Below are 19,763 nucleotides of genomic sequence, written 5' to 3' on the forward strand. Positions count from 1 at the left end.
GAAGGTGTTACGAATATTTTTAAAATCATTATTTTTAGCAGCTACTACTATTTTTAATTTACCTATACTTTTTTATTTAAAAAACATAATACAACTTGTTGGATATTTATATACTCTTTGTTTTTTTTTTTTGAAATATGAAATAACAAAATACTATTGGTTGGGGAATCTACAGGTTAACCATAAGGGATGAATCCAAGACAAACTTTATATTATACATTCGGGATTATCTATGTATGTTTAGGGCATAGTGATTACTAATTTTGATGTTGTTTTAGTATCTATGACTACTTTATACTTTTTGACGACAGTGTCCTCTAACTTAATATCATGGTTAATGATTTTTGGTCTAGGGCTTAAAATTTATCCGTTGTGACCTCTAATAGTTAGGGTTCGGATTTTCACCATGGTATACATATATATGGAAATCTCATTAGAGATTTATCGAAATTTATAAATATATCCGGTTACAAAGTAACTTATCCTGTTATATTCCTCATCTTGACTTTGTACATAGGGTTCAGAAACGAAGTTATCAACAGTTCAGAGACTAACGCTATAAATTCAGAATATTTGCATGGGCTAAATTGTAAGATTGAAATGTCTGGGGCTTAATCAATAGGATATTTCTGCACATACTGAAAGTCTGAGTCTCTTTGTAAAAAACAGAAGTTCATGGACCTTTTTTGCAAAAGTGGGAAATCACCATTGGAACTCCTCTTCACTTCGATCCCGACAGCCAAGCCTGAATCCGGTGAAGCCGGCCTCAAAGGAGCAAGACATGACGAAGAATGAAGCCCTAGTATTGGTCTTTCCACAGTGAAAAAACTTGAATCACGGTGGTTATGAGCGATTGTCGCGACTGAGGATCTCGATGAACACGACGAGGAAGACATATACGTCACATAGGAATGCGGAAGTAGTCATGTCGTGGCAGAGAAGCTGGCACAGAGCCGAGAACGAAGACGAAGTTTGTGGTGGTTCGCGGAAGTGGTCCTGTCGTGAGACGACTCCCAGGCTCTGGTTTCAGTTGATGGTGGAAGAAGAAACCGGCGACGGAATTGGCGAACAAGGACATATATGGAAGAGAAGGAGGTGGCTTGGTTTAGTCGATCAATTCCTTTTTTAAATTATTATTTAGCTAACCGGTTTCATATGTGGAGGAGTAGAGAACACATATATTCTTTTTCAATCTGTTCACGTCCTTTTCAACTTTTCATCAATCAAACAATAAGACAATTCATAACCTGATAATTTGCTAGTTCCAAGTCGAGCTAGTAGGTCTATCTGATTGCTGTCGAGGACATAAATGTCAATGTGGTATCTTCAATCTCCATGTTCGCAAATTAATAAAAAAAATGCACACTTCCGCAAATTTCTCCTATAATTTGTATATTCATCTAATTGAACTGTTTATTTATCAATCCAAATGAAACATCTAAATTGAATTTTTTTTTTGTTTGTCAACTTTGTATTTCATTTAAAAGTCCAAAAGGGCAAGCATACAAGCAAAATTAATGGTTCATTCCCCTTTCCGAAATACAGATCTGGAATACACTTTAGCCAATGGAAGTCCAACTTTAATATATAATAAATCCACCGCTTCCGAGTTCTACTTCAGCTTTCCACGCGGCGAAAGATCAGAGAAACAAGGCACACGTCGTTCAATTCACCTGCATGCAGTTGAAATTCGCCGCCATAAGGAAGGAGAAGTTGATGTCGTAGCGATACCAATTTGCTCCGGCTACGCCACTGGATTCGTTAATCTTTACTTGAATAAGCCTTCCACCATTAACCGCAACTACTTCGTCGAGAATACTCTGTTTCACCGGAAATTTTGGAGCAGATGAAACATTAGTCAATGAGAAAAGATACCATTTATCGGACCGCTCTAAAGCACTGATTCTTCTTGATCTATTCCATAACTGACTGCAAGAATCCATCAAACCTCATCAGTCCTCAGAGAAGCTTTCTTCAGGCCATAACCGGCTAATTAACAAGAAAGACTTAATCTCTTAGAGGAAGAGATTAGGTTGGGCGGGAAGCAAAGAACCCGTTCAGTAGTTTACGGGATTAAAGTAAGAACGAGTGGAAAACTATTGATTTCAATCTCATCGAAGAACCATAAAAGCTTGAAGAACAGCTTTGATGAAGATTGAGAAACAAAACAAAAATTCGCCAAAGCGAACACAAATTCGGCTAACCCGAAGAGATAATCCGCTAACCGGAAAATGAAGTTCTAAGATCGAAAATTTTACAACAAAAAACAAAAGAGAAAATCCGAATCTCTCTTCCTTCTGAAAGTTGTAAGTGTGGTAAGAAGGACTAGAGAGAAACTCTCTCTCTCTAGAAGAGAGGAGAGAAGTCTTCATGGTTGGGAATTTAGCTGACTGAATTTGGTTTTATTTTCTCAATTGTTGTATGTGAATAGTTTAATAAGAAAACAATTCAAATACTTTAATTTTAATTTAATTATATTTAAAATTTAATATTCGAATATAATTTCACCTTTGAATCAATATTACGAAGCATATTCTTTCTGTTTTGAATTACTTTAACCATTTTTATACAGATTAAGAAAATGATTGAAATGCATTTAAATTAATTATACATATTAAATCAATAGTATTTGGAAAAAAAATTATTTTAAAAAATCATTGTATTTGTAATTAATACTAAACTGAAACTGAAAATTGCATTGGAATTCAAGAATGATATTTTTTGTGTAAGAAGAAAAAATTGTTAAATGACATTTTTTCAGAAATAGTAGGAGTATTACCTCTTTTTTCTCATATATCAGTTTGTTCTTGACAAACAAATGAGCTCTAGTTCGCTTCTGTCTAGGCCCATCAAGATTTATATCTTTTGTTCGAAAAAATAAATTACGGTTAAGGTCAACCCATCTACAGTTTAAGTAAACCCACTTCTGATTCAGTTAAGCAGCTTATCTCTGTCCTTGTCTAATTGCCGGCGCAGTATCTTGTTCCTGCGCGCCATCTGTTCGACAAATTGTCTGGACCAATTTTTCCAAGAGAAGAGAAAAAAACGATACTTTTGATTTCTGAAAAAGGTTTGGTTTTAGGGTTTTGGGCAGTAGGGTTTCATTCGAACAAGTCTGTGATATTGATTTCTAATGGCTTCGGCTAATGGGAACAACAATAAGAAAAGAGGTGGAGGGCTATCGTCGCTCGCCCCTCGAGAAATCAGCGTCCAGAAATTCTCGGAGGCTAGGGCAGCAGAGCTCGAATCTCTTCACTCCATAGTGTCTGAGCGTTTGAACAAGGACTTCCGGTCAAAGAGGAACCAGAGGAGAAGGACCAATGCCTACACTAGCCAACCTTCAAAGAGACGTAACATTAAGAGGCAAAGATCAGAGTCATTATTGTTATCTATTGGTCAACAAGCATCATCATCTCATGAAACAAAGATCCCAAGACGAGTCAAGAGGAGAATGGAACTTAAAGGGAACCCTGAATCGGGTTTTTCTACCACTGGTGATGGAACAAAGAGGCTGAGAACACATGTTTGGCATGCTAAACGCTTCTCTATGACTAAGCTTTGGGGCTTTCACCTTCCTCTTGGTTTACATGGCAGGTAAATTTCACAGTTTGTTGCTTCTCATTAGTATAATATAGTTTGTGCCTTTTTAAGGCTGTTTTTGTCATGGTTTTAGAGGAAGGGGATCCAGGGATATCTTGAACAAGTCTAGGCAAGGTGTTCTTGTGCACGATGCAAGCTATCACATTGCTGTGCAGTTGGAGGGTCCAGAGGCGAGCATTTACCTTAATTCTTGAGAGATTCTTCTAATCAAGTTTTTTTTATCTTGATGTTATCTGGCTTCGAACTTCTCAGGGCTCACTCTTGTCGATATTAAACATGCTACTGGAGCCTTCTCCTTCATCTCATTCCAAGGAAGTCTTCGACTCTATTCTCACAGGATTTTGTTATGGGAACTCCATGGTATAGTTTTTCACTTTTGAGTAAAACAAAAAAACAGTACCTTCAGCAGAGGATGTAATCATAATTGTTTCTGTCTTCTTCAGCTTTATCATGTCGAACCACCAGTTTCTCAGGTGATTGCTCCTGTAATTTATATGTGGAGACCTTCTCAGCTACCTAAGAGAATAGATGAGGAGAAAGCGGCTGACTGCGTAGGAAATGACTTTCGAAAACTATGGGTGTGGATCCATGCTTCTTCCTTCAGTGAGGGATGTGCTTCTCTTAAACTAGCTTGTCAAAATCAGGTAAGTTATATTCTTTTTTTCCCCTTTTGAAGTCATTTTTAGATGACTCTACTAGTGACTCCCAAAGTTTCTCCATTCAGATGAATGAGACAGGTGTCTTAGTTGATTGCTTGTCACTCGAAGGCCAGCTTGCAAAACTTGAACTTTTTGGTACAAAAGCATCTCAGCTTCTGCAAAAGACCCTACATCCTGTTACAAGGTAAGCCACCTAAGTGAATATATAACGGTTTTGTAAGAACGCAAATGAACAAAGGGAAGATTTTCTTATCTCAGTTTTCTCTGTCTTTTGCAGTAGCTCACAGAGTCCTCCCTCTGTTTTAAGAAAATGTTCGATGGAAAAAGCCGAAGCTAAGAACGTTGCTGATCCTTACACAGAGGAGAGCATACCATCTTGCGCTATTTTACCACGGTTTGTCATAGATCCGCGGTTAATCCCGAATAATCCTTGTGATGATACTACAATGTCAGCTGAAATGACCAAAACGGAGCCTACTGAGTCACTTGAGATGATGACAACCAGCACAGAGGCTGAAACTTTCAAGTGCTTATGGGATGCAAATAGTGAACTGTATCCTCCAGAAGAAGAGAACGTATTGTGTTGGGAGAAGCATCAAAGTCGTATGAAGTCTTTTTGCATCGACGACGCAGCTGATGAGTTTCCTAAGATATCTAGCAAGCCAAGGAGTTCGAGGTCTTGTCCTTTACTGCTTCTTAAACATAGAAAGCTTGGGGATACAGCTACAGGGTACTCTGCACTTTAGTTGAATCGTTTCTGTGTTGTTATATAGAATCAATGTCTTTAAGGATCCACAATTAATCATATTATTATTATTATGGTCTTTCAGATGGTCTCTCATACTTCCCCTTAGTTGGGTCAAAGTTTTCTGGAATGCCTTTGTCTCAAAAGGAGGTCAGGCAATAGGTCAGAGGGAGAAACGCTGGCTTTCTTGTGATGTATATTTCTTCTCTCTCTCTGGAACTTTAATCCATTAGTAATATGATTCTCTTAAACCTTAGACTTGAGAAACGTCTGAACAACTCTTTTTTTTTTTGGCAGGCTGGTTTGCCGTTTTTCCCATCAGATTTTCCTGACTGCAAAGCATATTCATCTTTAACAATGAGTGAAGCTGTAGACGTGGAGGAGAAGGCACAAAGGCGACCTCTTGCCGTGAGACCTTTCAGAATTCCCATTCCGCCTCCATGGAGTAGTATCCATGTCACGCGCTGTGTCAAAGAGAGTTCCGATCAAAAGCTTACAAGCGGTGAGACTAGTGGAGTGGAGATTTTTAGTAATGGTGGTAATGTATTCGATGGTATGGTGGCGAGAACACCAGATTCGCTGCCTACTTTTCTCCAAACTTTCACAAATCGTGTGGAGACGATTCAAGAAGATGAAACGAAAGCAAGAGCTGAGATCCATCAGAGGAGTGATAACAAACTATGCCTTGTCAGAGTTCTTCTACATGCTTTCAAGGAAGGCTCATTCGAAGAAGGCGCGGTTGTATGTGCACCATCTCTCGCAGACGTATCATTACTAAAATCCGGGTAACATCTCCTAGAAATCTTGTTGTGAATCAGTTGAAACTATTTTCACTTTGGGATGAGATTTCTGATGTACTACGTTATGTTTCACAGCTGCAGTGAGGGAGAAGAAGGGCGTGTTACAATCCCTCAATCTTCTGTAAGCTCTTACTTTCTAGAACAACCTTCTGGAACCTGGGAACTTAATGTCCCTGAAAACCCTCATACAAAGCAATCTCATAGATGGCCAATTGGGTTTGTGACGACAGGATTTGTCCGTGGGAGGTAAAAAACAAAAATTAAACCCATAAAGATCTTGATTTAATGATCACCAAAGGCTGATTTGGTTTCTGAGTTCTTAAAACTTGTTATAATAATGTGCAGTAAAAAGCCGACGGCGGAAGCTCTGTGTGATGCAGTGTTGTTAGGGAGACTAAGAGAAGAGCAGTGGAGGGGGAAAGATGTGAAACGGAGAAAGAAGGAGATTTATGTTCTGGTTAGAAACCTAAGATCTTGTGCTTACAGACTCGCACTGGCCACTATTGTTTTGGAGCAACAAGACGCTTCTGGTGATGCCCACTGCTTTTAAAATGCCAATCTTTTTTATTCCGCCACCAGTCCTAACACTTTTGTTTGTCTCAAATCACATTTTTGTTTATCTTAAACAATATCATTTTAATTATTTATATTATCAAAAGCAAGTGAAGTGGGAATACGGATATATCACTGGTGTTAATATTGATCAGACTCGTTTCAGATTAACTTGTATCTTCTGTTCCATTCTTCTTCAACCGAACATGAAATTCTGAGTAAGTAACGGTTATTGCAACCAATGCCGAAGTTTCTTCCCATGTTCTGCAACCCTTCAAATGATAATTAAAAGACTGATGAAAATGGCTAATCATCATCGGAAAAGAAGCGCAAAACATCTTTAGCGTAAGTTTTGTTCAGTTCTTGTGGTTTAGTTTGTTGGTAATCTATTGACTATAATCTCTCTTATTTTTCTCAGGCTGATAAGAGGTTTTCGGATAAAGAATGAATGATAGCTCGGAGTTTAGAAATAAGAGAGAACCAAGAACCGAAGAGTTGGCGAGAGAGCCTCAAAAATATAAACTAATCTGATGTCAAGGCATCAAAAAAGAGAGACGGCCTAAAATGCTTGATGCTTGATGCTTGATGCTTGCTTTCTAAAGTTTGTGGAAGATGAGAATGCTGATAAATGATTCATCCAGCTAGCAGTGAATCTGATAGAAGCGTACTCCCACTTTGAAACAGTTGGAAACCAATCATCATTTCTGATGATGGAGTCTGAAGATGGTTTTGCATCCATAGCTCCCCTCTTCCATCAAAATCCGGCTTATTATGGATTCTGAACCTGTGACAAATAAATGTAAAATATTTGTGTTCTATGGAAACGAGAATAGAAAAGCCTATGATATAAGCAACTTAAAATACTTAGTTTAGAGAGCCCATACCTTGCTTGTGATTTCTCTGATGACCTTTGCAAGCTGGTCATGATTCAAGTTTTTCTCCAAGAAGGCGTCCATTCCAGCTTCTATGGTTTTTATTGCTTCTGTTGAACCATGATCATGACCAGATACAGCTATAATTGGAATATGCAAACCAGCACCATATTTTTCCTCCATTTTTCTAATCTCTCTAGTTGCTTCATATCCATCCATTTCTGGCATCTGTATCCACAAAGATGATGATGTAGTACCAGTTTTGAACCATTTAGCGATTTCCTTAATTTATGGAAGAAGGATTTATCAAATAAAATGTACCTGGCAGTCCATGAATATGTAGTCAAAGGGAAGAAGCATTTCTGATGAACCTCCTTCCTCATGTTCTCGTTGTGTAAGCCATTCACTGACTAATCTCACAGCTTCTTTTCCATTGTAGCATTGTTTGATCTCAGAGGCTCCCATCTTTTTCAGCTTTATTGTTGCATATAAAGATGTTGTATGATTATCATCCACCACCATAACCCTCTTTCCACTCAATAACTCATCTTCACTAGGCTTGAGAGCTCCTTGTTTGTCTTCTTTTGGCTCGGTTCCTCCAAATTCAGGCAACATCTTCAGCACTTTGTTGAGACATGATCCATGAAACGGTTTAGAACAGCTAATGTCCCCTCTCAAACTTCCATCTCCCCTATCATTAAGCCAAACAACTTTACAGGAAACACCATGGTGCAAGCCTCTGCGAAACTGTTCAACAATGTCATACAGCTCAGGAAATGATCTGGTTTCCGCATCAATCACCACAAGGAGAGCTGGAGAGAAACCATGCCTTGTTCTTTTAGGAGTCTGGCTTCTTGAATCAATCCCATCCATGCCAATCAAAGGCAACTCCCTTGAGCTCGAGCTTAATGATTCGTTTCTTCCCATGGAACCCTGACGTGAAACCCCAATAAGCCTCTCCAGAACATGATTCAGATGCTCCCATTTTTTCACCACTGTGACTTTTATTCCAAGGCTCTTTATGTATTTCTCTGTAACCCTTCTACGTTCTCCATCTTTCATCAGAAGAAGCACTCGAGACCTTTCTTGCTTTGGACTCGAGCTGAGCCAGTTGTGTAACCTAGGGCTCATGCTCCGTATGCTCATGCTACCTCCCGATGAAGTTTTAATAGCCCCATGCATGTGATCTCCTTCTTCCGTGTCCTGTCTACTCACTTGAGACTCTGATGCTGCTGACAATAAAACGTTGAACTCAAAACATGTTCCCTTCTCTCCCATGGCCTTGTCAATGATTCTTATCTCCCCTCCCATTAACCTTACCAGAGACTGCACAATCCCAAGTCCTAATCCAGTTCCTTGTTGTCCTTGATCTGTTTCTCTTACCTGAACATAGTTTTCAAACACTGATTTACGCATCTCCATTGGTATCCCTTTCCCTGTGTCATCCACTTCAAACACAAACTCCATCATGTTCCCATTGTTTCTAACTGAATTCGACATTGAACCCTGGTCTTTACTCTTCTTTGAAAACTTTGATAAACCTCCTTCATTGTCTGATGCAAGGACCGCATTGGAACTGGTCCTCTGAGCCCAAGCTCGGATCGAAATGTGTCCCTGGACCGTGAACTTGACCGCATTGCTGACAAGATTGTTGAGGATTTGCTTCAGTTTTCCACCATCTCCTCGCACGTTAGAGCATTTGAAAACCGAGCCATCGTGCATATCCAAAACCACATCAACCCCTTTCTTCATCGCCACGGGATGAAAAAAATCGATGACGTCTTCCACAAGTTTTGCTAGGTTGAACTCTTCTTCCTTTAACTGCATCTTCCCGCTTTCGATTTTGCTCGTGTCCAAAACAGAGTTGAGCAAATCTGTTTTAAAAAAACATTACACGACTTACTGTTAGGGTTCAAAGTGACAAAACTCTAGTGTTTTGAAACTGGACCGGCCGGTCAGCCTGTGGCTCGTCTTTCTGACCGGTTTCGGATTGTACTAAAAACCAGATTTGAGTTAAACCGGAAAATCCGGTCAAAAACTGGTGAAACTCGCTAGTTACCCGGTTTTCTCAAATTCAAACAAAAAAAATATATTTAAAATGTGCAATTTTTTTACAAATATATATTTTTAAATACCTATCTAAATAAATGATTTTTCATTATATTTTATATTATTTAAAAAAAAATCATTTTATTTTTGTATCACTTTTAGATTCTAACAATGATATAAAAATTTATAAAACAAAATTTTATAGTTATATATATAGTTACTTAATCTAAAATTAAATTAAAAATTAAAACCCGGTTGGACCGGTCCGATCATTGACCCAACTACAATGTCAAGTCAATGTCCGGTCCGGTTTCCAAAACATTGCAAACACACATAAAAGAAAAGGGTCAAGAATCAGAGTTAATAAAAAAAGAACATTGCAAAACACATATCCCAGGTTAATCAAGAAAAAAATTCTTACCAAGCAGATCCTTGGTGCAGCCATTCACTAGCTTAAGACGAGACTCTAGGTTAGACCCATGTCTAACTTCTTCAGAGTCATGACATAGATCAATCAGACCAGTAATCCCGGCAAGGGAACCTCTTATATCGTGGCTAGCTCTTGCAAAGGCTTGACTCTTCTTCATGCTTTTTCTCTCGGCCTGTTGTGTTGCTTCCATTTGGTTGATCAATGTTGCACGCATATGCATCTCTCTTCCTGCTGCGTTCACCATACACGCCACAAACCCTAGAGGCCAGCACAAGCCCAAAAACATTGTTGCAACAAGAAGATATAGCGATGCGCTCCCGATGCTTGGTCCCCTTTCTTTGTTGGGAAACATGAATGTGTATCTCTGGTAAGAAGAGAAAAAGAAATGGAAGAATCTTGAGAAACAAAGTTATGAATCAATGAAGAGTCTCAGAAGATGATATATAACATTTACCAGAGGCACTCCGGAAACTTCAAGAACAGAGCAAAAAGCTTGGAATTTCGATCTTCCGATCTCCACCTGGTAACCACGAGAACTACAATTTCCGGGGATGCAATGAGACGATTCTCTACCAAAGCAAATGGAGCCATTGGAGATGAAGAAAGTAGCTTTTAGTGATCTTCCAGGAACAATCAATGTCCCTTCCTTGGTCCACAAGTAAAGCTCTCCACCCTTTAGATCCAAACGGTTCAAAGAATCGATTAACGTTTTAACCGGAAACCCTAATGAAACAGCTCCTTTCTTGCTGTACAAGCTAACGACGCTCTGAAACATAGCCTCATTAACTTCTCCTCCCAAACCAGGTCCCACAAAGGCGGTAGTGTGGTTTCTCTGCGCTGCTTGGAACCAGTCTTTATGGGTTACATCCACAGGCTTAGATTTCGTTGCATTTCCGGTAAGACGACCGGTTATCTGATCGACTGTTTGAGTGTACCAAGTGTAGTCTCCTTTACCACTTGAAGAATTGGCAAAGACAGCGACACTTGCGTTCAGTTCTGTTTTGTAAGAAAACAAGAGACCATCCGTGCTAATGTACGAAACTTGTGAGACTTGAGGGATCGTTAAATAAGCTTTAAACAACACCGGTGCGACCTGAAAAATAACAACAACAAAGACAAAAAATATCATTATCGTTATGTTAATATCTCTTAGTATAATCACTAGAATCATGAATTGACGTAAATTAATTTAAACAAACCTGTGTTTGAATCTTTTTGAAATGAGTATCATTGTTTGTGAGATAAGAATCTATAATGTTGGCTAAACCGGTAGTAGATGAACTGGTCTTCTGGTAGGTAAATTTTCCGATATTTTCAATATCAGAAACTAGACTTGACCGGAGGCCTTCAGTGCAAAAAACAATGCCGTCTGTTACGTTCTTAGTTGTTCTGAGCCAAATCGTGACCGGTATGCACCCGAAAACAATCACCAGAAATGCCTAAAAGTATTCGACACAAAACCTTATTAAGTAATATATTCCAACGATTATAAAAAGAATTAACAAGTAAGAAAATATTACCAAGAGGAAGAAGACAAATATTGGACGAGAAGTCACAAACTTTCTAACGTTCACCATCACTTCTTCTGTAAATTAACATTTCATAGTTAAATAGTATAAAGTTACATAAGCTATGGGCAAGTTAGTTCTAGAAACTTTGCATTCTAGATACAGAAAATCCTTTGATACATAAGTTGTTTACCTGAGAATGCAACAACCGTTTATATATCTTAATTTAGCTTCTTGACACTAAATCACAAACTCGAACACACATGCACGACAGCTTCTGACTAGTCCTCCAAGCTACAACAACTTATATATGATTGTTCTCCTTCACTGAAAAATTTCGTTCCAGAGTTTAGACAAACAATCAGCACAACACACTAAAACGCAAATTTTAAAACGGGTTATGTACAAGTCGAGAATTATAGTCCTAAATCTCTAGGTTTCAATTTACAATTCTCGTCACTAAAACAGAAGAGCAAAGCTAAAAACATCTAGATGAGAGTATTTGAATTCTATCTAACTTGTTTCATCTCTTCCATTTTCGTACACCAAAAAAAAAACTCAAGAATGTGAAAGAGGAGTACAAGTCTGAGACGTAATAATAGTTTTCCTTTTGATAAGATAATGTGAAAACTAGGGTTCTTTGTTGTGTTTCTGGAGCTGAATCTGCTAAACCGAAGGTAATAGGAGGAGACAGAGATAGCTGTGAGTAATGAAAATATGGGTAACTTGGAACAAACCACACTCTCGCAATATAGCTCAAAACATAAGACCTGCTTTTAGATTAGACCATAGAAAGCTCCCGCAGTGTTTAGTTCAGCAAAAATTGACTTGTTTTGTCATATGCATCTAAATGTGATTTGCATTGTACAATTAAGGAATCTAAAAATTAATCGCATATCACGAATAAAATCAAATCTATTTAAGGCCTAGTATTAAATGGGATTAATATGTGGGGACATAAAAATCACCATGTTAAATAATATATTTTGGATAATAATTAAATGTTACATCTATACTATTAAAGCAGAAGATTTTTTTTAATGTCCATTAGAGCTTGATCCGCACATTCGTGCGGGTTTGGTTTTTACTTTTTATAAATTGTTTAGTGATATTTTTAAAACATATAAGTTATTGAGATATTTAATATTTTTAGGTTCCTACAAACTTACCCGGATACGGAAAAATCCAACTTGAACCTTGTTCAAAAATTTATAATACCCGAACATAGTTATGCTTGTTCATTTATTATAAGAGTAAAATCAAAGATTTTTGTGATTGTTTAATATTCTGGATTCTAAATTGATGTAGTTCCATTATTATAGTCGTGGAAATCATATTTAGGAAAACAATGTAGTTCGTTTGAGCTATTAATAATATGTTTCCTTCTTTGTAGTTCGTTTGAGTTATTTTAGAAAAATAATGAATATGTGGAAAATACAATCATTTTTAATGTGAGATTAATTTAATTGTCAAAGGAATTTGGCTGTAAATATTGTGTAACTTTTAGGGTTATTCTATAAATGTACTTCTGTTTTAATAAAGTAGATTAGATGATAATCCTTCTAAGAGTTCATATGCACAAAAGACAATTAAGTTCTGTGGATGACACAAATTACCAAAACCATATAGGCAATTTCGATTGTAAAATGACGAAATGGAATTAGGTTTTATGCTCTCGATTTGTTTACTATTGATTCTCCATAAGTGATTTTCATTTTCTAAATCTATAAAATTGTGCTTTCGTTTTCGTTTCTGTTTCACTTATATGAGTTTTGCTTCTTTTTAACTTCTTTTGTGAATTTGATAAATTACATAAGTGTCAATTTAAAAAAATAGACATCTGTAAAAATTAGTTCCACTCCATATACATATCTAAGAATCAAAATTTTGAAGAAATTCACCGACAAACTGTATTCACATGTTAGTGTTCAAATCTAATATATCAAACTGTTATATATAAATGCAGACTCGAAATATAAATGTTTATCTAGTATATTTTCACTATTTCGGTCTAAAAATCATCTAATTCTAGAACAACAAAACAAAATACTTGTTTTATTAACCTACGCTTTTGAGATTTAGTTACTTAAGAGTATACCAATAAAAAATATATATAATATTTTACCATTCTAGTATATATAAACTATGTATAAATTAAGAACTGTTTGATCTATTAAATGATAAACCGGAAAAATTATAATAAATAGCTCAAATCTCGCATTATTAAATTATAATAGCTAGATAATGTATTAGGGAGAAACAAATATTAGACGAATGATCAAATCTCTCATTTTTCAAACAAACTCAAAAAGATGTGATTGAAATCTTGTCATGATATTTCATTAAAAGATTTTTAGGAATAAAAATCAAGACTAAAATATTTACTCTGAATGATATAATGTATATATATATATATATAAAATGTTTCCAGTATTAAAAATTATTTCGATTTGAAGAAGTGTATTTTTGGGATTGTCAAGATCAAATAACATATTAGAAATAACTTATTTAAAAAATAATTTGTATACATAAAAGTATATAGATCAGAGTAAACACATAAATCAAAATCAATACCTTTTGTTTATTTACATTCATGTTTTTGGTAAATAAATCAAAGCAATCATTTTACTTACTTTATATGGCATATAATTAAACTGATATTGACAAATATATATATATATATATATATAGTATATTTGAACATAGATATTGATTATTGACACTTCCTATTCATATGATTTTTATCAACATTGTATATTTTCTGTAACAAAAATTTAAATTGTTAATCACAAAATTTAAATGTGAGATTTATCAATACAAATTTTAAAATTAAAATATATTAAGATCTCAGTAATTTTTAAAGCAAATTTTGAAACTAAAATATTTATATGTTTTATATACTATATAATTTAATTGAAATGATATTAATATATAATATGAATTTCTATTAATAAAAAAAGTTATGATCATTTGTATCTTGCTTGAACAAAAAAAGTTAAACCATTGATCACAAAATTTTTAATGTGAAATTTTGAATTTTTTTAGTAATTTATAGTCATTTTAAAAATTTCAAAATATAACATATAAGAAAAAAATTAAATTTTTTATTATATGCTTGATGTGATTGTTTAATTTCTTCTAATAATATTAAGTTAAACAAAAAAGAAAGAAGATAGAAAAAATGTTATCAAATATGTATTATTCATAATCATTAATTGTCATATATATGTTAATCATATTAGGATATTCTGATTTTTTTTATTTAAGGAAAGAATTGAGAATATATTTTTTTTTGAACAAAATAATTGAGAATATTCTTTTGTACACTATTAGTCAATTTGATAGTTAGTTTAATAAAAAGTATAATATATATTTATATGTATCAACTTATTTTTCTAAGGATTCTAAGACTCTAACTAATGACCATTAAAATAGGAATATGAATGAGTACGAAAAAATAGGTAGAAACAAAATAAAAGGAATGAAAATGAATATTTATTGCTTTTGTTCCATATTAATTTTTATAAGGAATGTGTAACATCCCGATTTGTGATATATGGAAAGGATTAAGAGAATTGATTTTGTTACCTATATCACCAAAGTTGACTTACTTTTTTCGTCACACATCCGTTTAAAACCCAGAGTTAAGCGTACTTGGACTGGAGTAGTGAAAAGATGGGTGACCTATCGGGAAGTAATTCGCGATACCGTGTGAGTGAAGTCAAAGCACGGGGGAAAGGTCATGTAGTGATTGCAGGATCAGTAAACATGACTTTCGGGCCTTGAAAAAATTAACGCACCGACCGTTGGAACGGGATGGGGCCCACGCGCTGAGAGAGCGGGCGTGGGTGGCACATTAGCCGTGGGCGGGCGGGGCGTTACAAGTGGTATCAGAGCTGATTAGTCATCTCGGTTCTGACTCGAGAGGTGTCTTGAGACCTGTCGTGGGGCGCAACGAGGACGTTGAGTTCTTTGAGATGGGTAAATTGTAACATTCCAAGTTGTGATATAGGGAAATGTTTAAGAGAATTGATTTGGCTACCTATGTCACCAAAGTTGACTTAGCGTTTTCGTTACACATCTGTTTAGAACTCCAGATTTAAAAGTGCTTGGGCTGGAGTAGTGAAAGGATGGGTGACCTATCGGGAAGTGATTCGCGATACCGTGTGAGTGAAGCCAAAGCACGGAGAAAGGTCATGTAGTGATTGCAAGATCAGTAAACATGACTTTCGGGCCTTGGAAAAATTAACGCACCGACCGTTGGAACGGGATAGGACCAACGGCCCGAGAGAGCGGGCGTGGATGGCACATTAGCCGTGGACGGGCGGGATGTTACAGAATGTTCTATAGTTCCTTAAAATTTAAGGAATGACAAGGAATCATACACAATAAATATTCCTCATAAATGGTATAATTTTTAAGAATGAGTAGGAATTGATTATTCCATTTAGTTCCTTATGTCACCATTTAGACCCTAAGAATCATCATAGTGATGACACGTAGCTACGAAAATATATTGTAATGTTCCAAGATTAATATATGTGGGATTAGATCAAATCGACCTAAAATTGGGCAACAAAAAAGCATCTATACAAGGAGAGGGAGGAAAACGAGGGAGGGGATCCAAACATACACATGTGGCAGCTAGAATTAGGGTTTTACCCTCTTATATTCTCGCCGACTTGTATTTTTCATGCCAACGTTCCCTGAGCACCGGCTTACTTTCCGATCAAACTTTCCTTATTTGTAATCAAACCGTTCACCTATTTAGTAAAACGGTTTTGAACTAATCCACCGATAAGTTTTGTCTCTAATTACTAATATCCCGGCCAAACTCGGTTCAAACAGATAGCGCAACGAGAAAGACTTTTTTCTTTCTATTTTTGGCTAGGAACAAGAGCAAAGTGTTAAAGCTATGAAATTTGTAGGCTCGGCCCATTTATTATCAGACCCAAACGTAGTTGTTTTTGTGAAGGCTCGGCCCACTAAACTAAACCGTATTGAAAAGGTTTCAAAAATAAAATAATGTGTTTGTACAGTGAATTTGTGAAGAAGGATCGTCAGCTTCGCAAATCTCCAAGCGCAGCACCATGGATCTCTCCCCTGTTACGGAAGCTTTAGCCGTCAAATCCTTCGATAAAATCGCCGATATCTGCGATAATCTCATGCTTCAGGTCCCAAATTTCTCTCGCTATCATTGTTTCTGGTGTTCGCTAGGGTTTTTATCTCTATAGGGTGGATTTTGTGAGGATAATCGTTCGATTTTAATTAACAGGTTGCTTCCGAAGGAATCTCTTTCCATGATGACTGGCCTTACGCAATCCATCTTCTCGGTTACTTCTACGTTGACGATTGGTTAGTTAAAAAATTCTTCTTTGAGTCTACTGTTTGCGCCGTTAGCTTAGAGAGCTGTCTTCTTTGAAATCTTGTGGGTTTATGATTTGAAATTGAAATTACAGAACAGGGTTTTGAATTGCATCTTTGTAAGTTATATAGCGCTGCTTATCACCTTAGACTTGCTTTCGTTTCCACTGAGAAGATAAAATTAGAACTTGGTAGAGATTACCTGTTGTGGAAATCCTTTTTAAAACTGTTTTTAAAGTTGCTTTTGATTGTTGTTCTTGTGTGGCTAAATCTGGAATGATAATATTGTAGTGATAGCGCTCGTTTCCTCTGGAAGACAATACCTACAAGTGTGAAGGAAAGCAAGCCTGAAGTTGTTGCTGCTTGGAGGATTGGTCAGAGGCTCTGGACACGTGACTACGCAGGTGTGTATGAAGCTATTCGGGGTTATGATTGGAGTCCAGAAGCTAAAGATATGGTTGCTGCATTCTCAGGTTATTTTCTTCTGTCCTAATACCTTTTTAGCTAGTATGGCATGGTTTTTTTGAACTAAGCTTTCTGACAGATTACTATAAACATGTAAAGTGACTGTTTACTCTTATCTTGTTTTAAGCTTTGATCTGCATATTGAGAATCTGAGATCGAATAGCTTTGTTGTTGTTGTGTTAATCTAGTGAGACCAGACTTGAAGATTTGTGTTAACTGATTTTTTCCAACTAAATCCATCAACTTTTGATCGAAATTGTGTGAAATTGTACATTTTTTTGCTCATCTTTTTTTTTTTATAAGCAGCACCGCTTTTGCATTTACAAGACATCAATTGTTCAATGCCTGGTCCCTTAAATTACCTCATTGGTAAGACTTTACATTCCATCAGCACCTAACGCTATTCCTGTGTTGTTTTTTTTGTTGAAGACGTTTACACCAAAAGGATGTTTCAGCTTTTGTTGTCTGCCTACTCCACAATTGCCATCCGCGTTTTGGCTCTTTTCCTAGGGATGACAGAAGATGATGCCACAACTTGTAAGCTTTCTTTCTTTCTGCACTTTCCTTAATGCTTTGAAAGATAAATTTGCCACATCAATTCGTAGATTTACACTGAATTCGCTCTAGTTTCAAGAAGTTATCCTTTGGGGACAATACTACTGTCTCTACTTTTGTGGGAAATGCCTTAACTTTGTGTCTGCCTCTAATGTCAATCATCTATGTTGGGGAATCAGAATAGAAGAATATATATTTGTTTAACTTTTTTTTTCTTATGTTGGATATACACAGATGTTGTGGAGAATGGGTGGACAGTGGATACAGCATCTCAAATGGTGACTGTGAAGAAGCAAGCTGTTAAAAGAGAGCAAAAGGTGGATTCATCCAAGCTGCAACGCTTGACGGAGTATGTGTTCCACCTTGAACACTAAACTCCTAATTTATGGGTTTCAGATTAGCGAAAACTAAAAAGATCAAACAAAAATTTGTTTCGAAAAGATGGCTATAGCTTCAGTTTTTTTTTGAGATTTATTTCAGAAGTTTCTAATCGACACATGTCTCATCTTAACCCTAGTATGGATATGATCAGCTGATTTGGTATTAAATTGATATTATGCACGTTAATCAAATAATGAAATCTTTAAATAGACAACTGAAAATGAGGAAACCAGATGTATGTCAAGTAATTAGAGACTTTGGCGTGTAGAGATTGCCAATGTCTCCTGTGATTTTATTCTCCCCAAGAACGTTATGCTCTTTGGCCTTCCCTCCCTGCGCTGTGACTTCCCTCTCATGTCTCTGATAAGCAGACTTTATCATCGTACTTCATTAACAATTCTTTTATAAAGTATTTGACTGTAAATTATTATGTTTTTAATATTATTGTAATTTGTAACTTTGTAAGATATTGTTAAACATCTACTTTATATATCTTTTACATTATTATTGCCAAAAATCAAATAGTTTTGGATTTCTAAGTTGTAATAAGTTTTAAATAATGTCAACATGCAAATTATAGCAAAAATAAGTTCTAGTTAAAACGCGTACACTGGTGACCATTTGAGGAACACTAGGAACAAATCAAAAAGAAATGAAGAAGAATAATATTAAAGAAATGAGTGGGAATGATTGTTCCTCCTCAAAAATAATGAGGAATAATTTTGCTTTGTTATTCTCTACAAAAAAAGAAACGATAAAGAATATAAAAGAAAATTAATTCATAATGGTGTATTTTTATGGGAACCATAAGGAATTGAATGTTCCTTCTCATTCCCTTGGTCACCAACCACACAACTTCTATCAAAATTTCAAATATAACACATTTTAAAAATAACAGATGTTCTTTCAAAAAAAAAATAACAACATATGACATAAGTTCAATACAAGAAAAGTCCATGTTTATAAATTTTTCTTAAGAAAATACTTGAAATAAGTTTAAATGTACATGTTCATAAATTTAAAGAAAAGAAAAAAATAAATAAAGAAAAGTCCATGTTCATAAATTTAAATGTTCAACATAACGAAATTTTAAAATAATACTTGAAATAAGTTTAATATAGCAAAAAACAAACATTTAACCACATTAGAAAACATGAACATTTCATATCCAAAAAAGTTATGAGAGCAAACTTTTCAATAAATCCTCTTATTAGGTATACAAGTGTACAAATATAAATAAAGGATAATATTGCTAATTTTATCATTATAAGATTATAAATTCATTCAAAATCTTCACTACAAGAAAACAGCGGCATACTGAGGGAAAAAATCGTCGGTATGTCGTCGGAATAATGCTATTCCGACGACATACCGACGAAAAAAGTCCTCGGAAATAACTCCTCGGAAATTAATCTTTCCTCGGAAATCCCTCGGAAATTTCCGACGGAATTCCGAGGAAACCCTATTTCCTCGGAATTTCCGAGGACCACAAGTTCGTCGGAAATTCCTCGGAATATTCCGAGGAAGATGTCGTCGGAATATTCCGAGGGATAAACTTCCTCGGAATATTTCCAAAATTAAAAAAAAAAATTATAAATTTATTTTTTTAAATTGAAATTCGAAAATATAAAATTAAAATTGAAATAGAAAACATATTTAAAATACAAAAAATAATAAAATAGTTTTTATAAATAAAAAAAATGTTTTATAAATACAAAATTAGTTTTAATAAATATGAAATCATCTTTTTATAAATACAAAATAGTTTTTATAAATACAAAAA

General features: G+C 35.5%; 3 protein-coding genes across 4 annotated transcripts; 2 read left to right on the plus strand and 1 right to left on the minus strand.

Moving 5' to 3' along the window:
• The first annotated feature begins 2,804 nt into the window (after nucleotides 1-2,804).
• LOC106336945 (ribonucleases P/MRP protein subunit POP1) lies at nucleotides 2,805-6,447 on the plus strand. 2 transcript variants are annotated; one of them, XM_013775936.1, is made up of 10 exons: nucleotides 2,805-3,594; nucleotides 3,674-3,770; nucleotides 3,853-3,960; nucleotides 4,044-4,244; nucleotides 4,325-4,443; nucleotides 4,537-4,989; nucleotides 5,090-5,198; nucleotides 5,302-5,789; nucleotides 5,880-6,050; nucleotides 6,150-6,447. In XM_013775936.1, the coding sequence occupies exons 1-10, from the start codon at nucleotides 3,134-3,136 to the stop codon at nucleotides 6,352-6,354; spliced, it is 2,412 nt and encodes an 803-aa protein (XP_013631390.1). In that variant the 5' UTR covers nucleotides 2,805-3,133; the 3' UTR covers nucleotides 6,355-6,447. The 2 variants fall into 2 exon arrangements, with proteins under 2 accessions (XP_013631390.1, XP_013631391.1); XM_013775937.1 differs by having other exon boundaries at nucleotides 4,540-4,989.
• Nucleotides 6,448-7,092: 645 nt separating this feature from the next.
• LOC106341550 (histidine kinase CKI1-like) lies at nucleotides 7,093-11,284 on the minus strand. Its single transcript, XM_013780290.1, has 7 exons — nucleotides 11,228-11,284; nucleotides 10,907-11,146; nucleotides 10,162-10,800; nucleotides 9,699-10,071; nucleotides 7,550-9,102; nucleotides 7,241-7,456; nucleotides 7,093-7,140 (listed from the first exon to the last, which is right to left on the minus strand). The coding sequence occupies exons 1-7, from the start codon at nucleotides 11,282-11,284 to the stop codon at nucleotides 7,126-7,128; spliced, it is 3,093 nt and encodes a 1,030-aa protein (XP_013635744.1). The 3' UTR covers nucleotides 7,093-7,125.
• Nucleotides 11,285-16,241: 4,957 nt separating this feature from the next.
• LOC106339610 (COP9 signalosome complex subunit 8) lies at nucleotides 16,242-18,093 on the plus strand. The gene is made up of 5 exons (XM_013778456.1): nucleotides 16,242-16,389; nucleotides 16,491-16,570; nucleotides 16,871-17,052; nucleotides 17,474-17,581; nucleotides 17,834-18,093. The coding sequence occupies exons 1-5, from the start codon at nucleotides 16,306-16,308 to the stop codon at nucleotides 17,971-17,973; spliced, it is 594 nt and encodes a 197-aa protein (XP_013633910.1). The 5' UTR covers nucleotides 16,242-16,305; the 3' UTR covers nucleotides 17,974-18,093.
• Nucleotides 18,094-19,763: the final 1,670 nt, after the last annotated feature.

The sequence above is a fragment of the Brassica oleracea genome, chromosome C4 (genome assembly GCF_000695525.1).
Source record: "Brassica oleracea var. oleracea cultivar TO1000 chromosome C4, BOL, whole genome shotgun sequence".
Classification (NCBI taxonomy): Eukaryota; Viridiplantae; Streptophyta; class Magnoliopsida; order Brassicales; family Brassicaceae; genus Brassica; species Brassica oleracea.